At 44.0% G+C, this 27,327-nt stretch overlaps 1 protein-coding gene across 3 annotated transcripts in view; it reads right to left on the minus strand.

The window, feature by feature from the left end:
- Positions 1-27,327, minus strand: part of edil3b (EGF like and discoidin domains 3b) — a 311,349-nt gene that overhangs the window by 78,062 nt on the left and 205,960 nt on the right. For all 3 annotated transcript variants that reach the window (XM_078564731.1, XM_078564719.1, XM_078564710.1), the window contains one exon: positions 4,806-4,961. In XM_078564731.1, coding sequence (XP_078420857.1) covers positions 4,806-4,961 — 156 coding nt within the window. The remainder of the gene's footprint in view (positions 1-4,805; positions 4,962-27,327) is intronic.

Below are 27,327 nucleotides of genomic sequence, written 5' to 3' on the forward strand. Positions count from 1 at the left end.
TGCCTCACTATTGCTTACTTTGGTGCTATCTGTAAGGGAAAAAGAATTATTTACTAAACATCAGAAGCATTAAACAAACCATTTGGTATATTTTCAGGACTAGCTGAAACAGCCTTCAAGAAACATTACTTTCTCCACCACACAAGACCTACAGGAAGGAGGAATGTGTCTCAGGCCTACACTCCATTGTCATTAGGGTATGTAAAATAAATAACTGGAGAGTGGGTTCTGTATACCTTTAAAATACCTTTTAAGGGGAAATTTTCAAAAAAGTTTTCAAAAGGTTGTTCAGAACAGAGAGAAAAAAGCAAGTAACCACAAGTCTCATTTGATATTTGAGTTTGGAAACAATAATACAAATAGAAAAAATCTATATTAGTTTGTTCAAACTGTTTATGTTCCACATTGACCCTTCATTCTATTAAGCACTTCAAGGTTGTTAGGATAAATTATCCATCCAGTTAAGCATGATTTGCATCTAGCAGAAAATACATTAATCATTCTCAGTTTGATGTTCTCTTACCGGTAATTGTTGAGGTTAATTTAATGATATAATCTAAGATTCAGCAATATAAGTTAATACCAGCTATTCGAACTTTTGACTTCACAAATACAGGAAATAAAGAAATTGGAGTTTTTAATTTGCCTATGTCACTTCAGTCCGTCAATTTATCTAAATGAGGCAGGCAAAATTAAATGGGACCACATTTTGTTGCATAGCTAGCTCTGTTCCAAAAAATAGTTTGTTATTGTCTGAAGAAAATTGATTAACTCCTAAAAGCCGAACATTTCAATTTTTAACAGTGATGAAAAACCTACTTGAGCTGCCCTTGACTCAGTGGGTAAGTGCACTCGGCATGGTGTTATGAATCATACAAAACAGGATCAATTAGCCAATTTGTTCTAAGAAGGTAGCAGCAGCATAGCATTAGTGATTGAAGCAAAGGCGATGTCAACAAGGGAATAATAGGATACAGGAATAGAGTGAGCACATGTGATTAAAACTACTGCTAAATTTTGGGAAAAACATCAACACAGGCTAGCTGGGTGAACCGAAGGTTTCCATGTTGTCATTTCCATGTAATACAACATAAGAACATAACATAAAAAATAGGAGCAGGAGTAGGCCATTCAGCCCATCAAGCCTACCCCACCATTCAATAAGATCCTAGCTAACCTGCCCCAGGGCTCAACTCCTCTTTTGTGCCAACCCCTCATAGCCCTCAGCTCCCCAATATTTCAAAAATCTATCTACCTCCTCTTTAAACGCTTTGATTGATCTAGCCTCCACAACTCGCAGGGGTAGAGAATTCCTGACATTCACTACCCTCTGAGAGAAGAAATTGCTTCGCATCTCAGTTTTAAATGAGTGTCCGCTTATTCTGTAACTAAGTCCCTTAGTTCGAGATTCCTCCAATAGTGTGGAAACTAGCTTTAGCACTCCAGATTGGGGTGGAAAAAGATGGAAACAACCAGAGCACCTTATTACTATTGTGATAGAATATAAGACCATAAGACATAGGAGCAGAAATTAGGCCATTCGGCCCATCGAGTCTGCTCCGCCATTCAATCATGGCTGATAAGTTTCTCAACCCCATTCTCCCGCCTTCTCCACGTAACCTTTGATCCCCTTACCAATCAAGAACCTATCTATCTCAGTCTTAAATACCCTCAATGACCTGGCCTCCACAGCCTTCTGTGGCAATGAATTCCATAGGCTAAAGAAGTTTCTCCTCATCTCTGTTCTAAAAGGTCTTCCCTTTACTCTGAGGCTGTGCCTTCGGGTCCTAGTCTCTCCTACTAATGGAAACATCTTCCCCAAGTCCACTCTATCCAGGCCTTTCAGTATTCTGTAAGTTTCAATCAGATCCCCCCTCATCCTTCTAAACTCCATCGAGTATAGACCCAGAGTCCTCAAACGTTCCTCATATGTTAAGCCTTTCATTACTGGAATCATTCTCGTGAACCTCCTCTGGACCCTCTCCAGGGCCAGCACATCCTTCCTGAGATACGGGGCCCAAAATTGCTCACAATATTCTAAATGTGGTCTGAGCAGAGCCTTATAAAGCCTCAGCAACACATCCCTGCTTTTATATTCTAGTCCTCTCAAAATAAATGCCAACATTGCATTTGCCTTCCTAACTACCGACTCAACCTGCAAGTTAACCTTAAGAGAATCCTGGACTAGGACTCCCAAGTCCCTTTGCACTCCAGATTTCTGAATTCACTCCCCATTTAGAAAATAGTCTATGCCTCTATTCTTCCTACCAAAGTGCATGACCTCACACTTCCCCACGTTGTATTCCATCTGCCACTTCTTTGCCCATTCTCCTAACCTGTCCAAATCCTTCTGCAGCCTCCCCGCCTCCTCAATACTACCTGTCCCTCCACCTATCTTTGTATCATCTGCAAACTTAGCCAGGATGCCCTCAGTTCCTTCATCTAGATCATTAATGTATAAAGTGAAAAGTTGTGGTCCCAACACTGACCCCTGCGGAACTCCACTAGTCACCGGCCGCCATCCTGAGAAGGACCCCCTTATCCCCACTTTATGCCTCCTGCCAGACAGCCAATCTTCTATCCATGCTAGTACCTTGCCTCTAACACCATGGGCTCTTATCTTACTGAGCAGCCTCCTGAGCGGCACCTTGTCAAAGGCCTTCTGGAAGTCAAAGTAGATAAAATCAATTGGCTCTCCTTTGTCTAACCTACTCGTTACCTCCTCAAAGAATTCTAACAGAGTTGTCAGGCATGACCTCCCCTTGATGAAACCATGCTGACTTTGCCTGATTTTACCATGCACTTCCAAGTATTCTGAAATCTCATCCTTATTAATGGACTCTAAAATCTTACCAACGACCGAGGTCAGGCTAATCGGCCTGTAATTTCCCGTCTTTTGCCTCACTCCCTTCTAAAACAGGGGGGTTACATTAGCGATTTTCCAGTCCTCTGGGACCCTCCCTGACTCCAGTGATTCCTGAAAGATCACCACTAACGCCTCCACTATCTCTTCAGTTATCTCCTTCAGAACTCTGGGGTGTAATCCATCTGGTCCAGGTGATTTATCCACCTTCAGACCTTTCAGTTTTCCTAGCACCCTCTTCTTGGTAATGACCAGAATACTCACCTCTGCCCTCCGACTTTCTTGAACTTTGGGGATGTCACTCGTGTCTTCCACTGTGAAGACTGACGCAAAGTACCTATTCAGTTCCTCCGCCATTTCTTTGTTCCCCACTACTACTTCTCCAGCGTCATTTTCCAGCGGCCCAATGTCCACTTTTGCCTCTCTCTTACCCTTTATATATCTAATAAAACTCTTGCAATATTCTTTTATATTACTGGCTAGTTTACCCTCATATTTAATCTTCTCCCTCCTTATTTCTTTTTTAGTTGTCCTCTGTTGGTCTTTGTAGGCATCCCAATCCCCTGGTTTCCCACTGCTCTTCGCCACATTGTATGCTTTCTCTTTAGCTTTTATGCTGTCCCTGACTTCCCTTGTCAGCCATGGTTGCCTCGTCCTCCCTTTAGTATGCTTCTCCTTCCTAGGGATGAATTTTTGCTGTGTCTCCCAAATTACTCCCAGAAACTCCTGCCATTGCTGTTCCACTGTCTTTCCTGCTAGGCTCATCTCCCAGTCAATTCTGGCCAGCAGCTCCCTCATGCCTCTGTAGTGGCCTTTATTCAACTGTAATACCGTTACATCTGATTCCAGCTTTTTCCTCTCAAATTGCAGGGTAAATTCTATCATATTATGGTCACTTCCTCCTAAGGGTTCCTTCACCTTAAGCTCCCTTATCAAATCTGCCTCATTACACATCACTAAATCTAGAATTGCCTGTTCCCTAGTGGGCTCCACCACAAGCTACTCCAAAAAGCCATCTCGTAGACATTCCACAAATTCCTTTTCTTGGGATCCACTACCAACCTGATTTTCCCAGTCTACCTGCATATTGAAATCCCCCATGATCACTGTAACCTTGCCTTTCTTACACGCCTTTTCTATCTCCTGGTGTATCTTGTGCCCCACATCCTGGCTACTGTTCGGCGGCTTGTACATAATTCCCATTATGGTTTTTTTACCTTTGCGGTTCCTCAACTCTACCCACACAGATTCTACATCATCTGACCCTACATCATTTCTTGCGATTGATTTAATTTAATTTCTTACTAACAAAGCAGCCCCACCCCCTCTGCCAACCTGCCTATCTTTTCGATAGGATGTATATCCTTAGATATTTAGCTCCCAGTCCTGATCCCCTTGCAACCATGTCTCCGTAATGCCCACCACATCATACCTGCCAATTTCAATCTGCGCCACAAGCTCATTTACCTTATTTCGTATACTGCGTGCATTCAGAGACAACACCTTCAGTCCTGTATTTCCCGTCCCCTTTCTCATTGTCGTCCCTTTATCTGATGTGCTCGAAGTTAGATTCCTAGCCCTTTCCAAACACTCTGTCCTATTTTGTGTTCTGGAGACTTTAATAGCCTCTCCTGGGCTCTCCTTTCTTTTCAGTTTTTTCATAATTTTCCATATGGAGGGACTGGATTGAGTTTAAAACGGTGATGGCCCAAAAAAACCTACAGTCATTTGGTTTAAGTACTATATGACTGCTGCTATCTTGAAAACTGTACCACAGCATAAATTACCATAAAGATAAGAAAAGTGAAGACAGAGAATTGAGATGCATGGAAAGAACAAAATGTACTTGAATCAAATTTCCACAAATCCTGAAGTATAACTTACTGATAGATGTTGAAATAAAAGCATATGACTGAAATGCATTTCAATTTTTTCATCTTACCATATCCTCATAGGTGCCTTTTACTTTGTAAGTAGTCCAGGTTTTGCCATCACTGCTGTATGCAATCTTGTATGATTTCACATACTCTGGGCTGCCAAGTCTCTTAGCACCTTGGCTAATCAATCCTGTGACTCTCATAGTGCGTTGCAGGTTAATCTGAGGGAAAAAAAAATCAACAAAATTACAAGGCCATAAAGCTTTGACTCCTTAAAAAGCTTTAGGTTTTTGATGTCGTATTTGACACTGAGATGAGCTTCTGACCTTATATTCACACCATTACTATTTCCACCTTTGTAACATCACTCAGCTCATCTGCTATTACAGCTTCAGTACCTCTAGACTTGACTATTCCAATGCACTCCTGGCTGGTCTGCACTTTCTACCCTCTGTAAACTTCTGCTGCCCATGGCTTAACTCGCTCCAAGTCCCACTTACCAAACACCTCTGTGCTCATTGACCTGCAATGGCTCTCGGTCAAACAGTGTCTTGATTTTAAAGTTCTCATCTTTGTTGTTAAATCCCTCCATGGCCTCACCTATCTCTATCTCTATCATCTCCTCCAGCCCCAAAACCCAAGATATTTGTGTCCATCTAATTCCGGCTTCTTAAACATCCCTGATTTGAATCATGTTATGACCAGGATGGGAGGAGTGCACAGTTTATCTAGCCTCACTACATTGCAGGTCGTACCATTAGTGTAAATGTTTAATTTGCTTACTAAAATAGCCACGTATTTGCCTTAGATACTTTTAGACCCAGAATAAAAGAGACTTTGACCACAGTTCTTTCAATGAACTCAGAATGATTGGTTTATAACAAAACCAGAACCTCTTTTTTTAAAACAAGTTGCAAGAACTGGTTAACATACAATTTGTAATCTGGAAGTGTAACTATCTATCCTTTTTAAAATACACACACACACATATGCACAAAAAGGACAAACAAATAGGGTCTCTGCAGAGATGGATAATTGAAGAAAAAGATTTCTGAAAAGGATGAAGTTCAAAGAATTTTGACGCTGTCGATCTGTGCTCCCTCAGGTGAGGACGGATCGCTAGTCCCAGTAGGTGACTGGAGGTTCTCACCAATGGAGCTTTGACATGAAGGAAAATAGAACCAGATCAATCCTTCTCATCTCAGCCTCTTAGGTTTCCAAATACAAACGAATTCCCCTAAGATGAGAAATCCTAGCTGGATACTGATAACCACACTGGATTTCAAGTAAGGCAAGGAGAGCACCAGTTAGGCAGTTTTTCCCCTTCTCAGTTCATTCCCAACTGAGTGCAAAACAATAAGTTCAAAACATAAAACTCCTCCATCAGGTGATTTCCAGTAAATGGCCAGGCCTTTGCCTTTAAAACAGTTTTTTTCCCCCATAAATTAATGTGATTGCTGTTTAAATAAACAAATAGCTCTCCTCCACAATTGCCATGCTGGTCAGGTGATTTCTTGGAAAAGGCATGCTTGTTCACACTCCAAGACAAACTTATGACCTTATAAAAAAAAAATCCCAATTGTCCAAATAATGCAATATCCTTCCAAATTTAAAAGAAAAACTGTTCTTGAAGATATGGTTCTAATAAGCACACCACCAATGGCGGAGCTGCCTAATAAGCACACCACTAATGGCGGAGCTGCCCATGCCCTAATCCCTTGAATTCCCTCCCTAAATGTCACCACTTCTCTATCTGGTTTTCCTCCTTTAAGACACTACTCAAAACCTATCTCCTTATGTGGCTCAGTGTCATATTTTGTTGTATAAGGCTCCTGTAAAGTGCTACAGGACGTTTCATTACCCAGGTGCTATATAGATATAAGTTGCTGTAAGTTGTTGTTTATGTTTTCTGGCATTGGACCACAACATAGCATTAAAATCTATGCAATGATTTGCATACCAATCTTTTAAAAGTGCAGTACAGTAAATTAAAAATTCTATACAGGTTTAAAATTAACAAGCTACAATGAAGGCTGGAGAAGAACCTCTCCTACCATCAAAAAGTAGACTTGCAGATTGTGCTCCAGCAAACGCAGCTGAGTTGTGCGATGATGAAATGCCTTTAAATAGTGTTCAATAAATATCTAGTTAAGAATGGAATTGCTGATTTTAAAATTGGTGCAGACTAGGAGTTTCCAAACTGGGGTCACGAGACTGTCGCAAAATAAATGGATATTTGTCAATATGTCATTCACAATATGTAATGCTATTAAACATGTTGAGGGAAAAACATGCCATCCCAACTGATCATACAATTATCCAATCACAATCTTCATTCCTAGCTTCATCTTCCAAGGGAACTCAAATGCAGAAAGGGATGGGGCAGGTCAGTTGCCAGTTTTTTGTTAATAAAGAGAACTGGTTTGAATCTATTTTGGAGGAAGATCTCTAAGGAACCAGGTCAACTCACAACAGGATTAGAAATGCTTATTGGTTAAATTAAATAATTGGCTATCTTTTACAGCTTCTTGTTGAATTTACATAAATTAATTTTCTAAACCTATACTAGAATGAAAAAGAGAGGTTTGTGGTTTTTTGATATGCAAACCCTTGCTGGCAAACAAGATGCACTTACATCAAAGGGTGTCCAACAGGGCAGTCAGACACTGCTTTATATGTCATGCTAGAGGCTAGAGCAGCCAAACGCTTGTGGTTTTTGTATGTAAGATGAAGTTTAAGATAGCTGTTACAATACACTGCAGAATATAATTGGTTGAGTTCCATAACTTGATATGCTGAATAGGAGACATGAAAACTGCAATTGAATCCTCAAATTAAAATTAATTAGAAGTCATGCATACACAAGGTGTTGGTATGAGAAATAGAATTGGTGAAAGGATCATGAAACTATGTTAAACTCAACCATTTGGTTATAGCTGGTACTCTCTTTACCTACAGAGACAAACATGAACATCAGACAGTATCCGTTAAGAATCAGATTGACAATTTCTGTCTCTGTGAAAAGGTGATATCTTCCTTATGCAATGCTTGTGTTTTTCATGTGCTTACAGTTAATGGCCAGCCAGTGTGAAACGCGCGCTGGGTGCCTCAGCGCTGCTGAGGTGGGGGCGGAAGGAATGCGAGCGCTGAAGTTTGCACATGCGCTGGGGAGCGCTCACCGAAAGCTCGCTGAAGGCACAGAGCTGCCTCAGGGAGCTGAAGATTTTTAAAATGAAAAATGAAGATTCGAAAAATAAGGAAAACATGGCCTCACATGTGACTCTGTCACATGAACAGGGACAAGTGAAAAATAAGTTTTAAATGAGGTGAATGAGGTTTCGCAAAAAATGCAATGGCCACCTGGCCTATTCGCCTGCCAGTAAAGTTGGACGGGCAGCGAAAATCTCAATTTTATTAATTGATTAATGAGCTTAGTAGCCCTCTTAATTGTCGGTGAGGGCACTGCCGACTCTCGCGTGTGCCTGCCGACCAAAATATCGTGCGAGTGCATGATGATGTCGGGACGCTCACACAACATCATTGTGCGCTATTTCACGCTCGTGCATGTGAGGCGTGCGCTGGCACGCCAAGCTGAAAATCCTGCCCCAAGTTTCCAATGCAGAATTAAACTGCAGTGCACAAACAGAACTCAATAGTAGTTGGAATGATTTGGAAAACATATTTGTTGGGCTGCCATTAAGAAATCTACATTGAAAGGCCTGAGTTTTATAGGAAATTGTCCTGTAAATTGCCTGATGTGTTCTCAAAATGGAGTTCTGGTTTAAAGATATCCACACAAAATCCAATTAACTTAATCAAAACTATAGTGATGTTTATTTAAACAAATGAAGTTCCTATGTCTCGATTTCTGTGTTTAGGAGCTGTGATTTGTGGTATGCCTGTGTCCATCTAGTGGAGGTGGGCAAACGTTCTACTCACCGCATCTGCATGATTTCAGCACCATTACCTTCACCTTCAACACTAATTTTTTCTTCTCAATTCTACTGGCGACTTCTGCATTGGCAGGATGTGACGAGTGGAGTCCCACAGGGGTCTGTGCTGGGACCTCAACTTTTTTCAATTTGTATCAATGACTTCAATGAAGGGAGCCAATACATGATAACTAAATTTGCAGATGACACAGAGATAGGTGGGAAAATATGTTGTGAAGAGGACATGAAGAGGTTGCAGACGGATATAGCTAGGTTGAGTGAGTTGGCAAAAGTCAGGCAGATGGAGTACAATGTGGGAAAATGTGTAGTTGTTCAGTTTGGCAGACAGACTAAAAAAGCAGACTATTACTTAAATGGAGAATGACTGCAGAATTCTGAGGTGCAGAGGGATCTAGGTGTTCTAGTGCATGAGTCACAAAAAGTTAGAATGCAGGTACAGCAAGTAATTAAGATGGCTAATGGAATGCTATCCTTTATAGGTGAGGAATTGAACATAAAAGTAAGGATGTTATGCTTCAGTTATACAGGGCATTGGCGAGACCACATCTTGAATACTGTGTGCAGTTTGGGTCTCCTTATTTAAGGAAGGAGGTAGGTGCATTGACCATAAGACTATAAGACGTAGGAGCAGAAGTAGACCATTCAGCCCATCGAGTCTGCTCCGCCATTCAATGAGATAATGGCTGATCTGATAATCCTAAACTCCACTTTCCTCCCTTTTCCCCATAACCCTTGATTCCACTACTGAAAATCTGTCTATCTCAGCCTTGAATATATTTAATGACTCAGCCTCTACAGCACTCTGCAGTAAAGAATTCCACAGGCTGACTACTCTTTGAGAGAAGAAATTCCTCCTCATCGCTGTTTTAAATGGGCAGAATCTTCAGGCCTGCCTAAGGCAGGAAGAAAGGCGGGAGGGAGAACTTAATTGTGGGAGGCCAAAATTCAGGTTCCCAACCGTGGGATAAATTTTTGCAAGTTTCTGACACTTTGCATATGATGCATGCTCATTAAAAAGCCAACTCAACAGAATTAAGCTCCCCCTCCGAATTAAGTTCTCCACGAGGGAGAAATATGTGCCTTCAGAATGACAGCAGCATATAAGTTTTGCTTGCTGACCCGGCTTTCATTGAGATCCCAGCAAGGTCAACAGCTGCAATAAACCCTGTGCCAACGGGCAACTCAAGTTGACAAAGGCGAGGCGAGGGGGTTGGATGGTGGGAAACAGAGGGGAGGATGGAGGGAGGGATGTAGGGATTAGCTCCCCGGGCCCATGGAATGACAACAATGTGACAATTATATCCTCGAGGGTCCTGGGTCCTTAGGTAAAAGTCTAACAATCTACTAGTTCAGCGTACTCAATGACAGAGTATGTCCTATGTGGTAGAGACTTCCAAACACTCAATACATTCCTACATTAATTCCTACATATCTTGGTCCTAGACAGCCTACCTCCTACTTTGTGACTGTGTCCCTTTGTCCTGGACACCCCGGCCATAGGAAACATCTTTCCTGCATCGGCCCTGCAGAGCCGTGTAAAAGGGCGCAGATCTTCGTGTCTCCAGATAGTTGAAGACTAGTCAGTACTTACTTGGGAAGTTTAAACTTCCAATTGCCAGTTTTATCCTGCCTGGATTGCTTTGTGATTGGCCAAAACCATGCAGACTTGAGCTATTTGCCCTATATTAACCTATTTTTCACATGGATTTATTTACAGTTTTTCATAGCAGGTATAAAACCAGAGGAACTCTAAGTAAATCAGCTAGAGTGTCAAAGAGGGTGAGTGAGGCAGGAGAACATTGCCGGGGTCAGGGAGGCAGGAGAACATTGTCAAGGGTGAGTGAGGCAGGAGGACATTGGCCAGAATTTTTCTGTCGGCGAGTTGGGGGCAGGGCCTGCTCACCGATGTGAAAATGAAGCGGGATGATGTCGGGAGGAGCCCCCGACATCATCCTGCCCCATTTAAATATTCAGGAAGGCGGGCGGACAGCGAAATCAGCTGTCCGCCTACCGACCTGTATGGCCAATTGAGGCCATTGACAGGGGAATTAAGCCAATTAAAGGCCCTGCCCGTCCAACCTTAAGGTTGGTGGGCAGGCCAGGAGCCCCGGTGGGCTTCTGAAGAAACATGAAACCTCATCCACTGGCGGGATAAGGTTTCATGTCTGTTTTAAAAAACTTTAATAACTTTATGTGATATTGGGACATGTTAATAATTTTTTTATTTTTCTATTTTTGATGTTTATAAAGCTTTCACCAATCTCCCTGAGACAGCACTTAGTCTCAGGGAGCAGTGTGCTCTTTCCCGCGCATGTGCGAAAGAGCGCACTTTGACAGTTGGGGAATCCCTCCCCCCCAACCCGCACAGGAAGCGCCGTTGGGTGGCCCTCTGGACGGGCCTTAATTGGCCCGCCCACTTAAAATGGCGGCGGGGCCCGTTTCGGCGGCGGTGATCGGCTGCCCGCCCGCTGCCGAGCCAGTGGACCCGCCCGCCCATCGAGGGCTAAATTCTGCCCATTGTCAGGGTGAGGGAGGCAGGGGAACATTGTCAGGGTGAGGTGGGGTGAGCACTGTCAGTGGAGTGAGACTATGCAACTTCGGAGGTTGACAGCTTGAGGCAATCTTAAGGCCACGGGTTTTTCCCTCAGTCTTGACATGTTCATTCAAAGAATTACAAGTAATTTGATGTAGACATGTCAGGCATGGGATATTTAATAATTGTAGATACTGAAAAGCTCATTTTCTGCTGTGAAACAGAGCTGACTAAGCGAAATCAAAACAAGTTTTTGGACATTTAAATTTTCACTTACCAGAGTCCGTCAGCTACTGTCATAAAAAGGGGCAGGGCTTGACCTCCCCAGCACTGCACTGAGTCCTGCCTGGTTTTCTGCAATGGAGGCTTCAGGGAGTGGCCAGCATTGGAAGCCTGGCCTTAAAAAATGCTGGTAGGTAAGTGTGTATTTTTTCCTGTGATTATTGTTGGTTGGAACTGATCCGATGTTAATCGGAAGATTTGGGCCAGTCTTCACTGCCCAGTAGGGTGAAGACTTCCAAACATTCACCACCCTCTGAGTGTTGAAATTCCTACACATCCCAGTCCTAAATGGCTTACCTCTTACTCTGAGACTGTGTCCCATTGTTCTGGGCACCCCAGTTATGGGAAACATTCTTCCTACCATCCACACTAAAGCCCTGTAAAAGGTCTTTATGCCTCCCAAAGACAGCCTCCCAGTCCTCTGCACTCTCCAGAATACTGGTCCATTCTTCTCACTCTCACCTCACAGGACAATCCCACTGTCCCTGGAATCAGTCTGGTGAACCTTTGTTGCAATCCCTTTATGTGAAGGCTATTCTTCCCTAGGCAAGGATGAACAGGACACACAATACCCCACATGAGGTCTCACCAAGGCTGTAGTAAACTGGCAACTTTGCAGTTGCTCCTTCCTTGCTGCCTACACCTGCATGTTTACAGTTACTTCCAAACAAGGACAGCCAGGTCCAGTTGGCCATCCACAATTCTCACTATCTCAGGAGCAAGGAAAGACCCTGGTTTTCTACTCCTCAGACCACGATGGAGATCCTCATGCTTTTGCCCCTCGTGCTCCATCTGCCATGTTCCTGGCCACTCACTTAGCCTGTCTTACTCCCCTTGAGGCCTCTTTACATCCTCTTCACTACTCACATCAGGACATCAGCAGGACATGCAATGACTTGGCTGCAAACACTGTGCTGGCAGCATTCTCAGGGGGCTGAAAAATGAGTGAGCAGTACCTGTTGGGTTGCCTGATGTGTACCTAGGCCGCACATTCACGATTGAGGGCCAAGGCTGAAACATACTCATTTCAGGATCTCAGTGATGACACTACTGACGATGTGAGACAATAACTGATATATGGGTAAAACCACTTCAGCATGACAGGGAACAAAATGCAAACCCTTAAATCTCCACGGCCATTGCAGCAACTGGCAGCATAATAATACAATAAACCTGAACACAATGCAATTAAACTTATATTTATAAGTGTGAATCATTTGTACAGTGATTGGACACCTGTGCCACAAATGTGCCTTCAAAATGTCTTTATCTTTCTTTTTCTATTGCTATGCCTAGATGCAGCTCTGACATCCACAGCTGAGATGGAGACACATGAAGTGGCTGCCACACATTCAGTCCATACATTCCATCTGCTACTGAGCCCTGCACGAGATCCTCCTATCTGACATTCTTCTGCACTCGAACATTTACACTGCCTAATGCCCCTGTGAGTAGTGCCACTTATCCTTGCAGTGAGCAGTAGATCATTCATCCTTTTTCGGCACTGCACCCAGGTTTGATTGTGGGCCCCCCTGGCACTAACCTGCCTGTTACCTCCATCCAGGCGACCTTAGTCAGATGGAAGAGCCTCCGGCTGCCATCCCTGGGGAACAGGTCCTCCTGCCTTTCCCGGAAGGCCTGGGGGAACACCTGCAGCAAGGCATCGCTGAGCCATGGGGCCACTCTTCTGCTCTACGACATTCTGGTATCTGCAGCAGGTTTCCCCCTCTGGACCGACAGCCAGGCTGATGCTCCTGGCTTGCAGTGAGTGAATGCCTGCTTGGGTGCGCTTTAAATATGGCATCTGGACCTTCAAGCTCCTGAGCTGAGGGTGGGGGCGACGACTTCCTGCCCGCTCCGCCGCGAGATTTGCTGAGCTCCTTGTGCATGCATACCTAATGAGCCGGCCAGCGTGAGATCGCCAGCCATCCCGCCCCCGAGTGGAAACTACTCTCACTTCTGCGCCCACCTCCCAACCTATACTCCAGAATGGAAGATTCTGCCCCCAGGAGCTGCTGCGTGCCCAGCCACAGCAGCCCAAGGAGGAAGGGAGAGATCAACAGCACAGCACTGGTGAAGAAGTCCTGTTATTTTATCTGACACTCGCAACCACCAGCTCTGACACTGGCACCTTTTACCTTGGAGGCTAGAACGGGGATGGGCTCAACACATGGTGAGACACTGGGTATGTGTAGGTTTAAGCAGGCCAGGATGAAAGAATGACTCTTTTGCCAGCTCGCAGGAGGGTGAGTTAGCAGACTGTTGCAGGGGACTCAGATGAGGACGTCGATTAGATGGCATACATACAGGAAAGCACTTAATGAGCATGCAACCGTGGTGCTGGGTGCACTGGACAGCTAGCCAGCCTTCTGTCATTGCCAAGGCACATGGAGAAATCCATGGCACAAAGCTTGCCCTCTCTGCAGCATCTGCTCCATTTCCCTGCCAGTCATCAAATACACCTCTAAAAACACTCCAGGGTACTTTCAGACCCTTTCCATGGAAAAGATACCATAAATTTTACTTGCCTGCAATCAGGATGTCTGGCCCTTTAAAGAATGTTAGTACAGGGCAATCTTGCAGCTTCAGGCTTCTTCTTTCAAGGGTGGACAACACAGATTCTGCCAGGATCTGTGTTATCCAGTTTTGGCATCCTGGCATCACACCAACCTCTTGGGCTGTATAATGTCAGGACCATGCTGTATCCATGGGCAGGATTTTCAGGTCGTCGTGTAGGTGTGGTGGGTGGGCCCGGGAGCGGCTGGGAAACAGGCCCCCGAGCGTCATTTCGTGCTGGCTGGCCAATTAACGCTGAGAAGCCCAGCGCTGCCGGGATGGCGCGAGAGGAGGGCGAGCGCTGAAGTCAGCGCGGGCGCGAGGGAGTACACAATAAAAGCTTCCTGAAGGCAGAGAGCTGCCTCAGGGAGCTGAAGAATTTAAAACCATGAAATAAAGATTTGGAAATGCAGGAAAAATTGTCCACACATCAGGCTCCCTCGCATGAACATATAGATTATAAAAATTCTGTCAAAACATTTTATTTTTAATTTAATTACGGAAACCTCATCCCGCCTGGTGATGAGGATTTCTCAATAATCCAAAGGCCCCCTGGCCGATTCGCCCGCCTACCAATCGTAACGTTGGGCGGGCAGTGAAAAATCATACTTAATTAATACATTAATGGCCTGAATAAGATCCTTAATTGTCAGTGGGCACACTACCAACTCTTGCACGCGCCCGCCGACCGAAATATTGTGCGAGTGCGTGATGACGTCGGGATGCTCGCCCAATGCCATCGCGTGTTATTTTACGCCCAATCGGGTCGAACTCGTGCCTGCCCGCAGGACGTAAAATTCTGCCCCATATGTTCGGGCACACGCAGGACGCTCTCAGTCCTTGTACAATGAAGGTAAGCTTACAATGCTATGTGAATGAATTCTAAGGCCATTATTTCTGATCAGCAATAAGTAGCTAACATTAAGGATGGTACTCAGTAATGGCTTGTTGGGGGACATAAATATGTTATGTCATATCTGATCCTGTGTAGGGCCCTTTATTAAAAGAAACACCAAGGAGTTAGTGGGAAAATAAAACTTGATATGCTTGATTATCCTTGCATCATTAGCTATGACATCTTCCAAGACACTTAATATTAGAAACTATTGCCACCAAAAGAAGTAAAACCCTTGGTTCTAATGTTAAGCAGATTGGTCAACTGAATAGAAAGTGTTTTTTCTTTGAATTTAAGGTATGTAAAGAGAGTGCTTGGCAAAATTCCAAGCGGACCTTAGATTCTCCTTGGTGGTTAGATCATTCTTCTGTTTTTCTCAGTGGTAATCTTTACCTAACAGATGTAGAAGGGTATTGAAGGCACAGTGAGAAATTATTTAAGCCAAATTGTACAGCCGTACCAGCAATTTAAAGTCAGAGATGTGTGTGCCACTTAATTGTACAGGTTGTATGAGATCAAGGATAGTGAGTGTTAAGCCTCCTGGCTTAGACACAGTCACTCGTGCGTAAAATGGATTCAGCCTGAACAGAAGATCCGAGTGAAACAGATAATCCAACCACCAAAGGTTCGACAACTTGATATTCCAGAAATTGGCACTGTCATCCCAGGGGAGTCAGAAAGATCAACTCAACCATGTCGCTCATAAAGACAAGGTCGTCCATATTCTGGAAACATTGTTAGCTACTACCACAAAGACCATCTGCTCAATAGACTGATGATCCGTTGCTGTTAACTTGACAGCTTTCTAAAAAGTTTATTTCTTGGGTAATCTCACAATTTGAGACACTGGTCTCAATGTTAATTTCATGTTCAGCAAATTTGTTAATACTGAGTTACAATGATACACTGAGCTGCTTTTACATCCACTTAGTAATTAATTTTGTATTAGTCAAATTGCTAGGTAACTGTCTAAATATATATATTAATTGTTCTATGTAGAATATTTGAAATAAGGTTGTGATAATTGTGGTTTGCAGTAAATCAACAATTGTTGGTGCATGACTTGATGGCGAACCTTTTATTTTGATAATTTGGCAAGAAAAGATTAATTCATTCACTCAGTAGCTTTGTGGGCATCCTAACTGAGGTCAGCAATTTGATCTCAAATTCAATCCAAACTGTAATGCAAGGCAGTTTGGTGACTCAAATCTAGGCATCATTCACTTCTGTAGCTAAGACACTTCTTTAGTAAGGAGCTGCTGTGGTAGAGTTAACTGATAGAGTTAATGAGGCTTTGATTGCTTTGATACTTAATTTTCAGGATACTGATCCCAGTGTTTTACAAATAGGTACTAGACCATATGAAATGCAAAAATGAATGGTGCTCCAGTAGTAACACTTCTTGGTATGCAATCGCTGAGTAGAGAAAGGCCAAACTCAATCTCCTCAATGCATTTGGTCCAGATGATAATCAAGAAGTCAAAGAAAACAATAAGGCAATTATATTCTAAGCATGTAAAGACAAAATAAATTATACTGCAAAAACATTTCAATCCAAAGAAATGGTATGGGGAGATATGATGGCACTCTATCAGAGTACAAAGAAACTATAAACACCTCAGTGAAGGTCCCATCAAAAACAAAGATACTTTGCTTGTCACCAAATTGGAAAATTAGAAAGGAAATAGGCACTTCCACAAAATAATTAAAACTCACAAGTCGTAATAATCTGGAACTTGTTGCCCATGAGGGTGGTGGAAGTGGAGATGATCAATGATTTCAAAAGGAAATTGAATGAACATTTTAGGGAAATAAACTTTCAAAGCTATGAGGATGGAGCGGGGAATGGGATTGGATGGGAATGGGATCTGCAGAGAGCTGCATAGACTTGATGAGTCAAATAGCCTCCTTCTATGCTGTAAATTACTCTTTGGGCAAAATTTTTAGCTTGGCGGGCGGTCGCGCGCCTGACCCACTCAAGCGTGAAAAGACGCGCATTGATGTTGGGTGAGCGTCCCAACGGCAACACGTAGTCACGTGATAGTTCGGTCGGCGGGCGCACACCGCAGCAGGCAGTATGCACGCTGACAATTAAAAGGCCTGTTAAGGCCATTAAAGAATCAATTAAGTTTAATTTTTCGCTGCCCGTCCAACCTTACAATTGGCGAGCATCAAAAAGGCCAAGCGGCATTTGCATTTTTTTGGAAACCTCATCCACGGGCGGGATGAGGTTTCCAAATAAAAATAAAAAGTTTTAAAATTTAATTAATAACATGCCCCTGCTCAAGTGACAGAGTCACATGAGAGGACATGTTTTATTATTTTTTCAAATATTTATTTATTCTTTTAAAAACACCCTCCTCCCCCTGCCTGCACAGGCAGCGCTGAGCACTGCCGCTTGCGTTTGGGCGTGAAATCGCCTTCTAGCCTCGATCGCGGGTGGTAGCTGGCTTCCCGACGCCCCTGCCTAACATGGGCTAAATTCTGCCTTCTGCCCTATGACTCTCTGACTCCATTTCCAGACAATAGGATATAGCTCCATTGAGAAGGTGCCTAAACTGGAAGTGGTAAACTTACATTGAGATGAAAAGCTCATAAACATATAGCTCATCTAAACAACAAGTCACTTGGAAAGGATCACATTTGTGCAGAATTACTCAAAGAAGTGGAGATGAGAACTTCGCTAACATCCTACGTTTATTTAATTTATTGTGCAACAAAGAAATAACACCAAAAATTTAGACAAAGGGAGTCATTGTCAAGTATATCGGAAAGGGTAAAAGTGATGGCAACAGCTGATTTACGAACTTACAAATTAGGAGCAAGAGTAGGCCACTCGGCCCCTCGAGCCTGCTCCACCATTCAATAAGATCACGGCGGAATGTAACCTCAACCCCACATTTCTTCCTACCCCTGATAACCTTTCACCCCCTTGCTAATCAAGAATCTATCTAGCCCTGCTTTAAAAATATTCAAAGACTATTCTTCCAACACCTTTTGAGGAAGAGAGTACCAAAGACTCACTACCCTCTGAGAGAAAAAATTTCTCCTCATCTCTGTCTTCAATGAGTGGCCCCTGAAGAGGAAACATCCTCTCCACATCCACCCTGTCAAGACCTCTCAGCATCTTAGAGCTTTCAATTAAGTCACCTCTTACTCTTCTAAATTCCAGTGGATACAAGCCTAACCTGTCCAACCCTTCCTTATAAGACAACCCGCCCATTTCTTTTATTAGTCAAGTAAACCTTCTCTTTACTGCTTCTGATGCATTTACATCTTTCTTTAGGTAAGGAGACCAGTACTGTACACAATACCGCAGATGTGGTCTCACCAGTGCCCTGTACAACTGAAGTATAACCTCCCTACTTTTGTAATCAATTCCCATCACAATAAATGATAACATTGGCCTGAATTTTTCCCACGTCAGGCGGGCACGGTGGGAGTGGGTGGGGGCGGTCGGGGAGCCACCCGTCGTCCGTGATCAGCTCTGCACTGCGATTTCACGCGGGTGGGCCATTTAAGGCCCGCCCTGTGTAGATCGTGAGTGGTAGCGCTGAGTGTAACCTGTGTGAGCGGGGGGAGGAGGGAGAGTCGAGTCCAGAGCACAGTTCGTGCATGCGCGTGAAAGAGCGCTTCAATCTCCCTGAGGCACAGAGCTGCCTCAGGGAGACTGAATCGCTTTTTAAAAAATAAATAAAGACATTAAAAATTTAATTAAACATGTCCCATCTCATATGACTGCATCACATGAGATGGGACATGTTTTTATTTTCAAAATAAAGGATTTATTTAATTAGCATTAGCTTTAGGAAACCTCATCCCACTTGTGGATGAGGTTCCCTAAAAACTGCAAAGGCGACTTGGCCTTTTTGCCTGCCCGCCAACTGTTAGGTTGGATGGGCAGCATAAATTCCACATTAACCAACATCACCAAAAGCAGCTTATCTGGGCCTTCATTCATTTGTATTTTGGATGCACACAAGCTGGCTTTGCAACAAGAGTTACTGTACCTCAAGTGGAATGTATTGATTGTAAAGGCTGCTGGATGTATTATGGACATGACTGTTATCAATGCAAGTTCAGTTCTCTTCTTTGTGTACTCTATGACAGCTGACATTTTCTTTTGGAAGTTAATGCAGGGTGCCTGAAGTTGCCATGTTTTGGGTTTTGTTGACTGTTGTTTCACAATGTCAGGGTATAAGCAAAGCACATTCACAGATGTTGGCGGAAAAAACACCTAGACAATTGATGATTAATAAGCTGGAGCTAAGCTTTGCTGTTGTTTCTCAACTGACTGTAAACAAAAAGCACTTTGTTAGTCTATCTCACCAATCAATAATAAAATTGCTCTCGCAGGTCCCATGTGTTTAGCAAGGGTGGTCTAACAGACTTGATTCTGACTGTAAAGTTGGGTGATAAAAGTTACAGGCTGTCAATCTCTTTCAAGTTTAAAGCTACCTTTTGGTCGGGCTCAGAAAGAGATTGTGGAAGAGCAGAACGTGCATGGAGTACCCACCCGAGCCAGGAGGCCTGAGAATGCATGAGTGCTTTATTTGGGCTTCATTTTAACTATTGCAGCAAACTGTCAATGCCTGTCATGCCTCCACACCGTCAGTTTACTGTTTTACCATGAAGTAACTTGGTCTGGTTGAACTTCTGGGAGCAGTTTACAGGGATGACCAGGGGGGTGGGGGAGGGGCGTGAGGAAGGTCGATTGGAAGGCAATCGTGGTAGATAACAGTCTTTGGGATTGCTGTGTAGCTTGCCAGAGCACTCCTGCTCTGCCTGGCCCTTAGTGGAATTTAAAAAGTATATACTTTTTATTGGGAGCAAACCCTAAAAAGTCAGTCCCTTCAGCACTTAGAAAGCTGGCACAATGTCCAATTCCTGCCCGGGTTAAATTTTACAAAACAATTTGAAGAGGTTTGAATAATTTTATCTGAAATAAAAAAAACATTTAAAATTACAGTGACCTGCTAGCATAGTGCCAGGGATGAATTTTTCACGGAGTTACCACTGGAAATTCGTGAGCTGGCCATTACTAACGCTTCTGACTCTGCAATGTGGCATTTCTTTGAGCTTTTTTCAAAGTACAGGGCCATGCTTTCTGCAGAATTATGCACAGAGAAATACTTGGTCACTGGAAAGAGAAACAAGCATACATTTTCCAAGCTGTACACATTTTTCCTGGCCACTGACTAGCATTCCACTCACCCACTCTTCCTTCCTAATAAATTGCATTCCAATCTTGCACTTAAGGCTGTAGAAAATACCAGCCCATTTTCTCTTCCCTCTTCTGCCAGGCCACATCTTCTCCCTCCCAAATTACTGATTAGATTTACTTGTTTGCTCTTTCAAGCACATCTTGCATGTCTACAAACTACTTTCGAAGTCCTTGTTACTCCCAAGTGTACTACATAGAAGAAAATATGGACCAGATAAACTTGTCACATTTGCTGCACCTATATGTACATTGAAAAAAACAGTGATTTGCACAGAAATGTCTAATAATGGCCTTGCAAAACATTCCAATGGAGATTAGACTCCTGAGCTTCTGTTTACCATCAGTGGTACGATCAAGATGTGCTGTCTAGATAGGGAAGCAGCTGAGAAAAGCTTGGAGCTAAAATGGCAGCAGTTGCTGAGCAGCTTTAACTCTCCCAGATGGAATCTCAAAATATCAAGCTATTAACTAATGGGCCAGGTCACTGAAGATAAAGTAAGCACACTGGGAAATAAAAAAAGAGGGCTCTGAGCTACTCAAAGAATGGAGGCTAAGTGATACAGAAAAATAAAACACAAATGAAAATGAAGAACGGAAGAGGAGCCACATATTCAACAAGGGGAGTTAGACATCCTCCCTCGCTCTTTGTAGCACTTTGGCTGTCCAAGGGCTGCTAACCATAGCCCATGCCATGATAACCTTAGTGGAGTAAGGTGAGGAGACAGGCCCCAGTTAAGAGCTACCTCAGCGAGTAATGGGGATTGAACCCACACTGTTAGCATCATCCTACGCTACACTCTAATTATCTAGCAAACTCAGCTAACCGACACTATACGAGACATTAAAACAATTAAAAGAATTTAAAAGAACGTTGAAAATGCTACAGCCTTTGAAGGATAGGGTGGTTTTAGCTTCCTTCCTGCAAACTCCAACATAACGTTTTTTTTTCCTTTTATTCATAAGGTGTGGACATCACTGACATTTATTGCCCATCCCTAATTGCCCTTGTTTAGAAGGCATTTAAGAGTCAACCACATTGCTGTGGGTCTGGAGTCACATGTAAGCCAGACAAGGTGAGGACAGCAGATTTCCTTCCCTAAAGGACATTAGCGAATCTGATGGGTTTTTACGACAATTGACAATGGTTTCGTGGTCATCATCAGACTTTTAATTCCAGATATTTATTGAATTCCAATTCCACCATCTGCCATGATGGGATTCAAACCTAGGTCCCCAGAGAATTACCATGAATTTCAGGATTACCAGTCCAGTGACAATACCACTACACTACTGCCTCCCCTAACATGTACTTATCTAATAAAGGGCAGCGCCATTGCTTTTCAGTCAATCTATCCTCACTACACTTAACGTTAGCTGTTCCTTTTTATTTCAAATCAGCAGAGGTTACAAACTGTCACTTTACACAGGAAGAGATTTAGGAACCTTTATAAATTCAGTCATTTCTGGTATAGAAAGATAGACCACTCCTGTATCAGCAAGTGGATAAACTGCTATTGTTTCCTTGACTTAGATTTCTCGGAGGCATTGACACATAGGGAGTGGGTGGGTCAGAAAGTACTGGGGGACCCGCAATTTGGGATTGCCCCACACCCACTCACTGACATCCCTGATCAGTTCTCTGCCTGAAGACCAGCCCGATTGGCAGGCTAGGCCTCCAATCGTGTGGGAAGCTGGTCAGTGATGGTTGGAGCAGCAGGCGAGCCCATGCCGGAGATGGGCTGGCTGGTGGTTGGATGGAGGTTGATTGGAGGGGTTCAGGAGAACCTTGGAGACAAGTTGAGAAATGGTTGGCTGGGGGTAGATAGATTGGGGGGGTGGGGGGGGGTGTTCGATCGGGTTGCCAATCTTGGGGAGAAGGCCTGGAGCCTGAGGGGTGGGCGGTTGAGGCATCCAGTGGAAGGTGGGTGGAGGATCACAGGCCTCAGGTGAGGGTTGAATTTGAGGCCTCAGGGTGGTGGGGAGATTGGGGTCTCCTGGCAGTATGGGGGAGGGGAGGGAGATAAAATAGGCTGACATGTTCAGCAGAGGCATTTTAGAGTAGTGGAGTAGCTTGGAGACCTTGTGGAGGGATCAGAGCACTCAGGGGAGAGGTCCTGGTGGAGGTAGAAGGGCCCCGATCACACAGGTTTCTCAGGCAGGTGCCTAGATGCAGAAGGCAGGTATGAATTCATGTTAACATCACTGGGAAGAAGCACTGAGGTTACAAGGACACAGAATGTACTCTAAGCAGGGTGCTTCAATGTTCATCACCAAGAGTGGCTCGGTAGCACCACTACTGACTGAGCTGGCAAAGTCCTGAAGAACATATCTGTGAGACTAGGCCTGTGGCGAGTGGTGAGGGAACCAACAAGAGGGAAATTCTATTTGATCTTGCTGTCACCAATCTACCTGTTGCAGATGCATCTGTCCATGACGGTATTGGTAGAAGCGAACAGTGCCCAATCTTTCCAGAGGCAAAGACCCAACTTCACACATATGAATATACAAATTATGAGAGGCAGGCGTAGGCCATTTGGCCCCTCAAGCCTGCTCTACCATTCAATAAGATCATGGCTGACCTACCTGATTGTGGCCCCAACTCCACATTCCCGCCTACTCCCAATAACCTTTGACTCACTTGTTAGTCAAGAATCTATCTACCTCTGACTTAAAAATATTCAGTAACCTTGTGTCCGCTGTTTTCTGGGGAAGAGAGTTCCAAAGATTCACAACCCTCTGAGAATAAAAAATTCCCCTCATTGTTGTCCTAAATGGGATATCCCTTATTTTTAAACTGTGTCTAGCCTCTCCCAAAAGGGAAAACATCCTTTCAGCATCCACCCTGTCAAGACCCCTCAGGATCTTATCTGTTTCAATAAGATCACCTCTCATTTTCCTAAACTCAAATGCATACAGGCCTGACCTTTCCACCCTTTCCTCATAAGATAATCCCCCCATTCCATGTATCAAGTGAACCTTCTCTGAACTGCTTCTAACACATTTTTAACCTTTCTTAAATATGGAGACGAAAACTGTACACAGTTCTCTAGATGTGGGGCAGAACCTTCGGGCTGGTGCGTGGTGACGTCAGGCGTGCGTCACGATGTCACTGTGCGTCATCCTGATCCTCAGTTCGGCGGGTGAGCAGCGGAGTCGGCTGCGCGCCCACTGAACTGTCAAAGGCCTATTAAGGCTATTTAAAACTAATTAAAGTAATTAATTGAGCTGCCCGTCCAACCTTAAGGTTGGCGGGCAGGTGAAAAGCCCAGGCAGCCTTCGCATTTATCACGAAACCTCATCCATGGGCAGGATGAGGTTTCATGAAGGGTTTGTAAATCAAATAGATTTTTTTATTAAAGTTCATCGACATGTCCCAGCTCATGTGACACTGTCACATGAGGGGACATGTCTTAAAATTTTTTTTTTTCTTTACTAAAATATTTTAAAAATCACACTAACCTCCCTGAGGCAGCTCTGTGCCTCAGGGAGATTTCTGTACCCTTTTGCGTGCATGCGCGAAAGAGCGCAGGCCCTGATTCTCACTCCTCCCCCTGCCTATACAGGGAGTGCTCAGTGCTTCTGGGTACATGTCACGCTGGGCGGGCCTTAATTGGCCTAGTCCGCGCAAAATGGCAGCACCCAGCCAATCGTAGGCAGTGATCGGCTGCACGCTCGCTCCTGCCCAACCGCCCCGACAGTGAGGAAATTCTTCCCGTGGGCTCACCAACGCCCTGCACAACTGTAGAAAAACACCCCTTCTTTTATATTCCATTTTCCTAGCAATAAATGACAGTATTACATTTGCCCTCCTAATCACTTGCTGTACATATATACTAACTTTTTGTGTTTCATGTACCAGGACACTCAGATCCCTCTGTACCTCAGAGTTCTCCAATCTCTTTTCATTTAAACAGTATGTTACTTTTCTATTCTTTCTGCCAAAGTGGACAAGTTCACATTTTCCCACATAATGCTCCATTTGCCAAATTTTTTGAGCACTTAGTTAGCCTATCTATATCCCTATGCAGACTCCTTATATCCTCTTCACAACTTACTTCCTACCTATCTTTGTTTAATGAGCAAATTTAGCAACCATACCTTCAGTCCCTTCATCCAAGTCATTGATATAAATTGTAAATAGTTGAGATCCTAGCACTAATCCCTGTGGAACTCCACTCATCCCATCGGCCAACCCTGAAATGCCCCATTTATGCTTACTCTCCGTTTCCTGTTAGCTAAACCAATCCTCTATTCATGCTATTATGTCACCCCTTACACCATGAGCTCTTATTTTGCGTAGTAATCTTTGATGTGGCACCTTGTCAAATGCCTTCTGGAAATCTAAGTGCAGCACATCTGCAGATTCCCTTTATCCACATTGTTACTTCCTCAAATAACTCAAATAAATTAGTCAAACGTGATTTCCCTTTCGCAAAATTCTGCCTGATTACAATTCTGGGCTCCCGAGCTTCGTATGGAGGGGCGGTGGAGGGGGTGGCGGGGAGGGGTGGGGTTGGAGGTTTGGAGGTTGCCAGGAAATGTATGTACGGCAGTTGCCCAGAAGTGCAAATTTCCTCTGGGCAGTTGCCCTGCACTGGGAACCATCCAAAGAATGGGATTTAAATCGCAAACTTTGGATGGTTCCAATAAGGTTATACAAATAGTTACTCAGAAAAAGTTAGAAGAATTAAAACCTCTTCTAACTTCTGGGGAACTACCACACAGACCCACACCAAACCACACAAGACTCTCCCCACACCCACGACGTCCCATGGGTCTCCCCACACATCCCTCATGGGACTCCCCCAAGTCCTTTACCCCCCCCCTCCCATGGGTCTCCCGCCACACCCCCGATACCCCCAACTCCACAGGGACTCTTCAACACCCCGGCCAGGCCTGAGTCTCACCCCCACCCCTCCAAGGTCTGGCTTGACCTGACCTGACCTGACCTGCCTCCCCACCCACCACCACCCCGCACCGCCCCCAAGGCCTGATTACCCCCCATCCTGCAGCCCGACGCCCATCTCCCCAAGGCCCAACACTGTCCCCCAAGGCCCGGCCTCCCCACTGCCCCGAGGCTCGCTACTGCTCCTGAGATCTGACCTCCCCCACTATGGCCCGGCACCCACCCCAAGGCCCGACCTCACCCACCCCAAGGCCCGACCTCACCCACACCGTCCCCCACCGTCACCCCCGAAGCCCGGCCTCCCAACCCGCCCCGGGAATACACTTCACTACTCGGATCTCGCCAGGCTTGGGAAGGTTGGGCAAGACAGGATTTCAGGTAAGTAACTGGGATCGGAGTGGCAATCCAATGCTGATTGCCATTCCAAGAAAATTAAGGCCCATTGAGATTTTCTAACTGCTCCGTTATAATCTCCTTAATAATAGATTCCAGCATTTTCCCTTTGACAGATGTTAAGTAATTTGGCTTGTCGTGTCCAGATTTCTGTTTCCCTACTTTCTCGGATAGAGGAGTCACATTCACTATTCTCCAATCTGATGGGACCTTTCCAGAATTTTGGGAATTTTGAAAAATTAAAACCATTGCATCAACTATCTCAGCAGCCAGTTCCTTTAAGACTCTAGGATGAAATTCATCAGGACTTGGGGACTTGTCAACTTTTAGTTCAAATAATTTTCTCATTACTCTTTCCCTGGTGACTGTAATTATTTTAAGTTCCTCCCTCTCTTTCACCACCTGGTTCAGCATTATTTATGGGATGTTACTTACATCCTCTAGACCAGATCTGTCTTCACTGTAGAGAATGCAAATAATATCCCAGAAATAATTGCAAAATATCTGTTTCAATCATCCGCCATTTCCTTATTTTCCATTAGTAATTCCCCAGACTTACTCTTTAGAGGACTAACACTCACTTTACTTGCTCTTTTCCTTCGTAAATACCTGGGAAACTTTTGCTATCTGTTCTTATATTTCCACCTACTTTTCCCTTGTACTCTAATTTCTCCCTCCTTACTAATCTTTCAGACATTCTTTGCTGTTCTTTATATTCTGTCCAATCTTCTGCCCTGCCACTCATCTTTGTGGAATTATATGCTTTCTCTTTCAATTTAATACTATCTTTAACTGCCTTAGTTAGCCACAGATGGTGCATCCTTCCCTTCTTTTTCACTGGAATGTATCCTTCCTGTGTATTCTGAAATATCTCCTTAAATGTCTGTCACTGCATCTCTACTGACCTATCCCTTAACATAATTTCTCAGTTCACTTCAGCCAGCTCTGTCTTCATGCCCTCATAACAGCTCTTACTTAAATTTAAAACATTAGTCTTATATCCACTCCTCTCTCCCTCAAACTGAATGTGAAATTCAATCATATTATGATCACTGCTACCTAGGGGCACCTTCACTATGAGGTCATTACTTACAAACATACAAACATACGAAATAGAAGCAGAAGTAGGCTATTCGGCCTCTCGACCCTGCTCTGCCATTCAATAAGATCATGGCTGATTGGTTTGTGTTTTGAATTCCACATTCCCATTTACCTCTGTTAACCTATGATTCCCTTGCCTAACAAGAATCTATCTAGCTCTGCCGTAAAGATATTCAATGACTTCCATTGCCTTCAGAGACAGAGAATTCCAAAGTTGCACAACTCTGAGAGAAAAAAAATTCTCTTCATCTCAGGATAAGAAAAAAGCAAAGGCATTGCTTAAGGAACAGCAAAACTTGCTGTTCGAGAACCAGTATCCAGGAGTATTATCAGATATAGGATACATCCCGAGTCCTCCAAACTGCGTGCCTGATCACCACAACGGGGCCGAGGACCCAGGACATCATAGGATTAGGTTGGTTTACTTGGGCAGGGTAACCAAGTACCAAAAGGGGGGCCTGAAGTGGGGCTTTCAAGTTCTACAGCAATTATGAGGTTAAAATGGTTCCCGGATGCTAAGCTTATAGAGCATCACAAATACATCTCCTGAGGACATCTTGACAGGATGATTGGTGCTTAGCACCCACTTTGATCCAGACCTGTTCAGTGCTAATGTTATTTGCACAACTGAAAACAATCGATCCTACCAAGATGAGCTGTCCCTGGTCCCAAAGTTGACCTTTATGTAAAGGATTTCTCTCCTTCCATGACTGGGATGAATGGATGTTGTCTGAGGCTGTTTGG

Source organism: Cetorhinus maximus, chromosome 2 (assembly GCF_964194155.1).
Source record: "Cetorhinus maximus chromosome 2, sCetMax3.hap1.1, whole genome shotgun sequence".
Taxonomy (NCBI): Eukaryota; Metazoa; Chordata; class Chondrichthyes; order Lamniformes; family Cetorhinidae; genus Cetorhinus; species Cetorhinus maximus.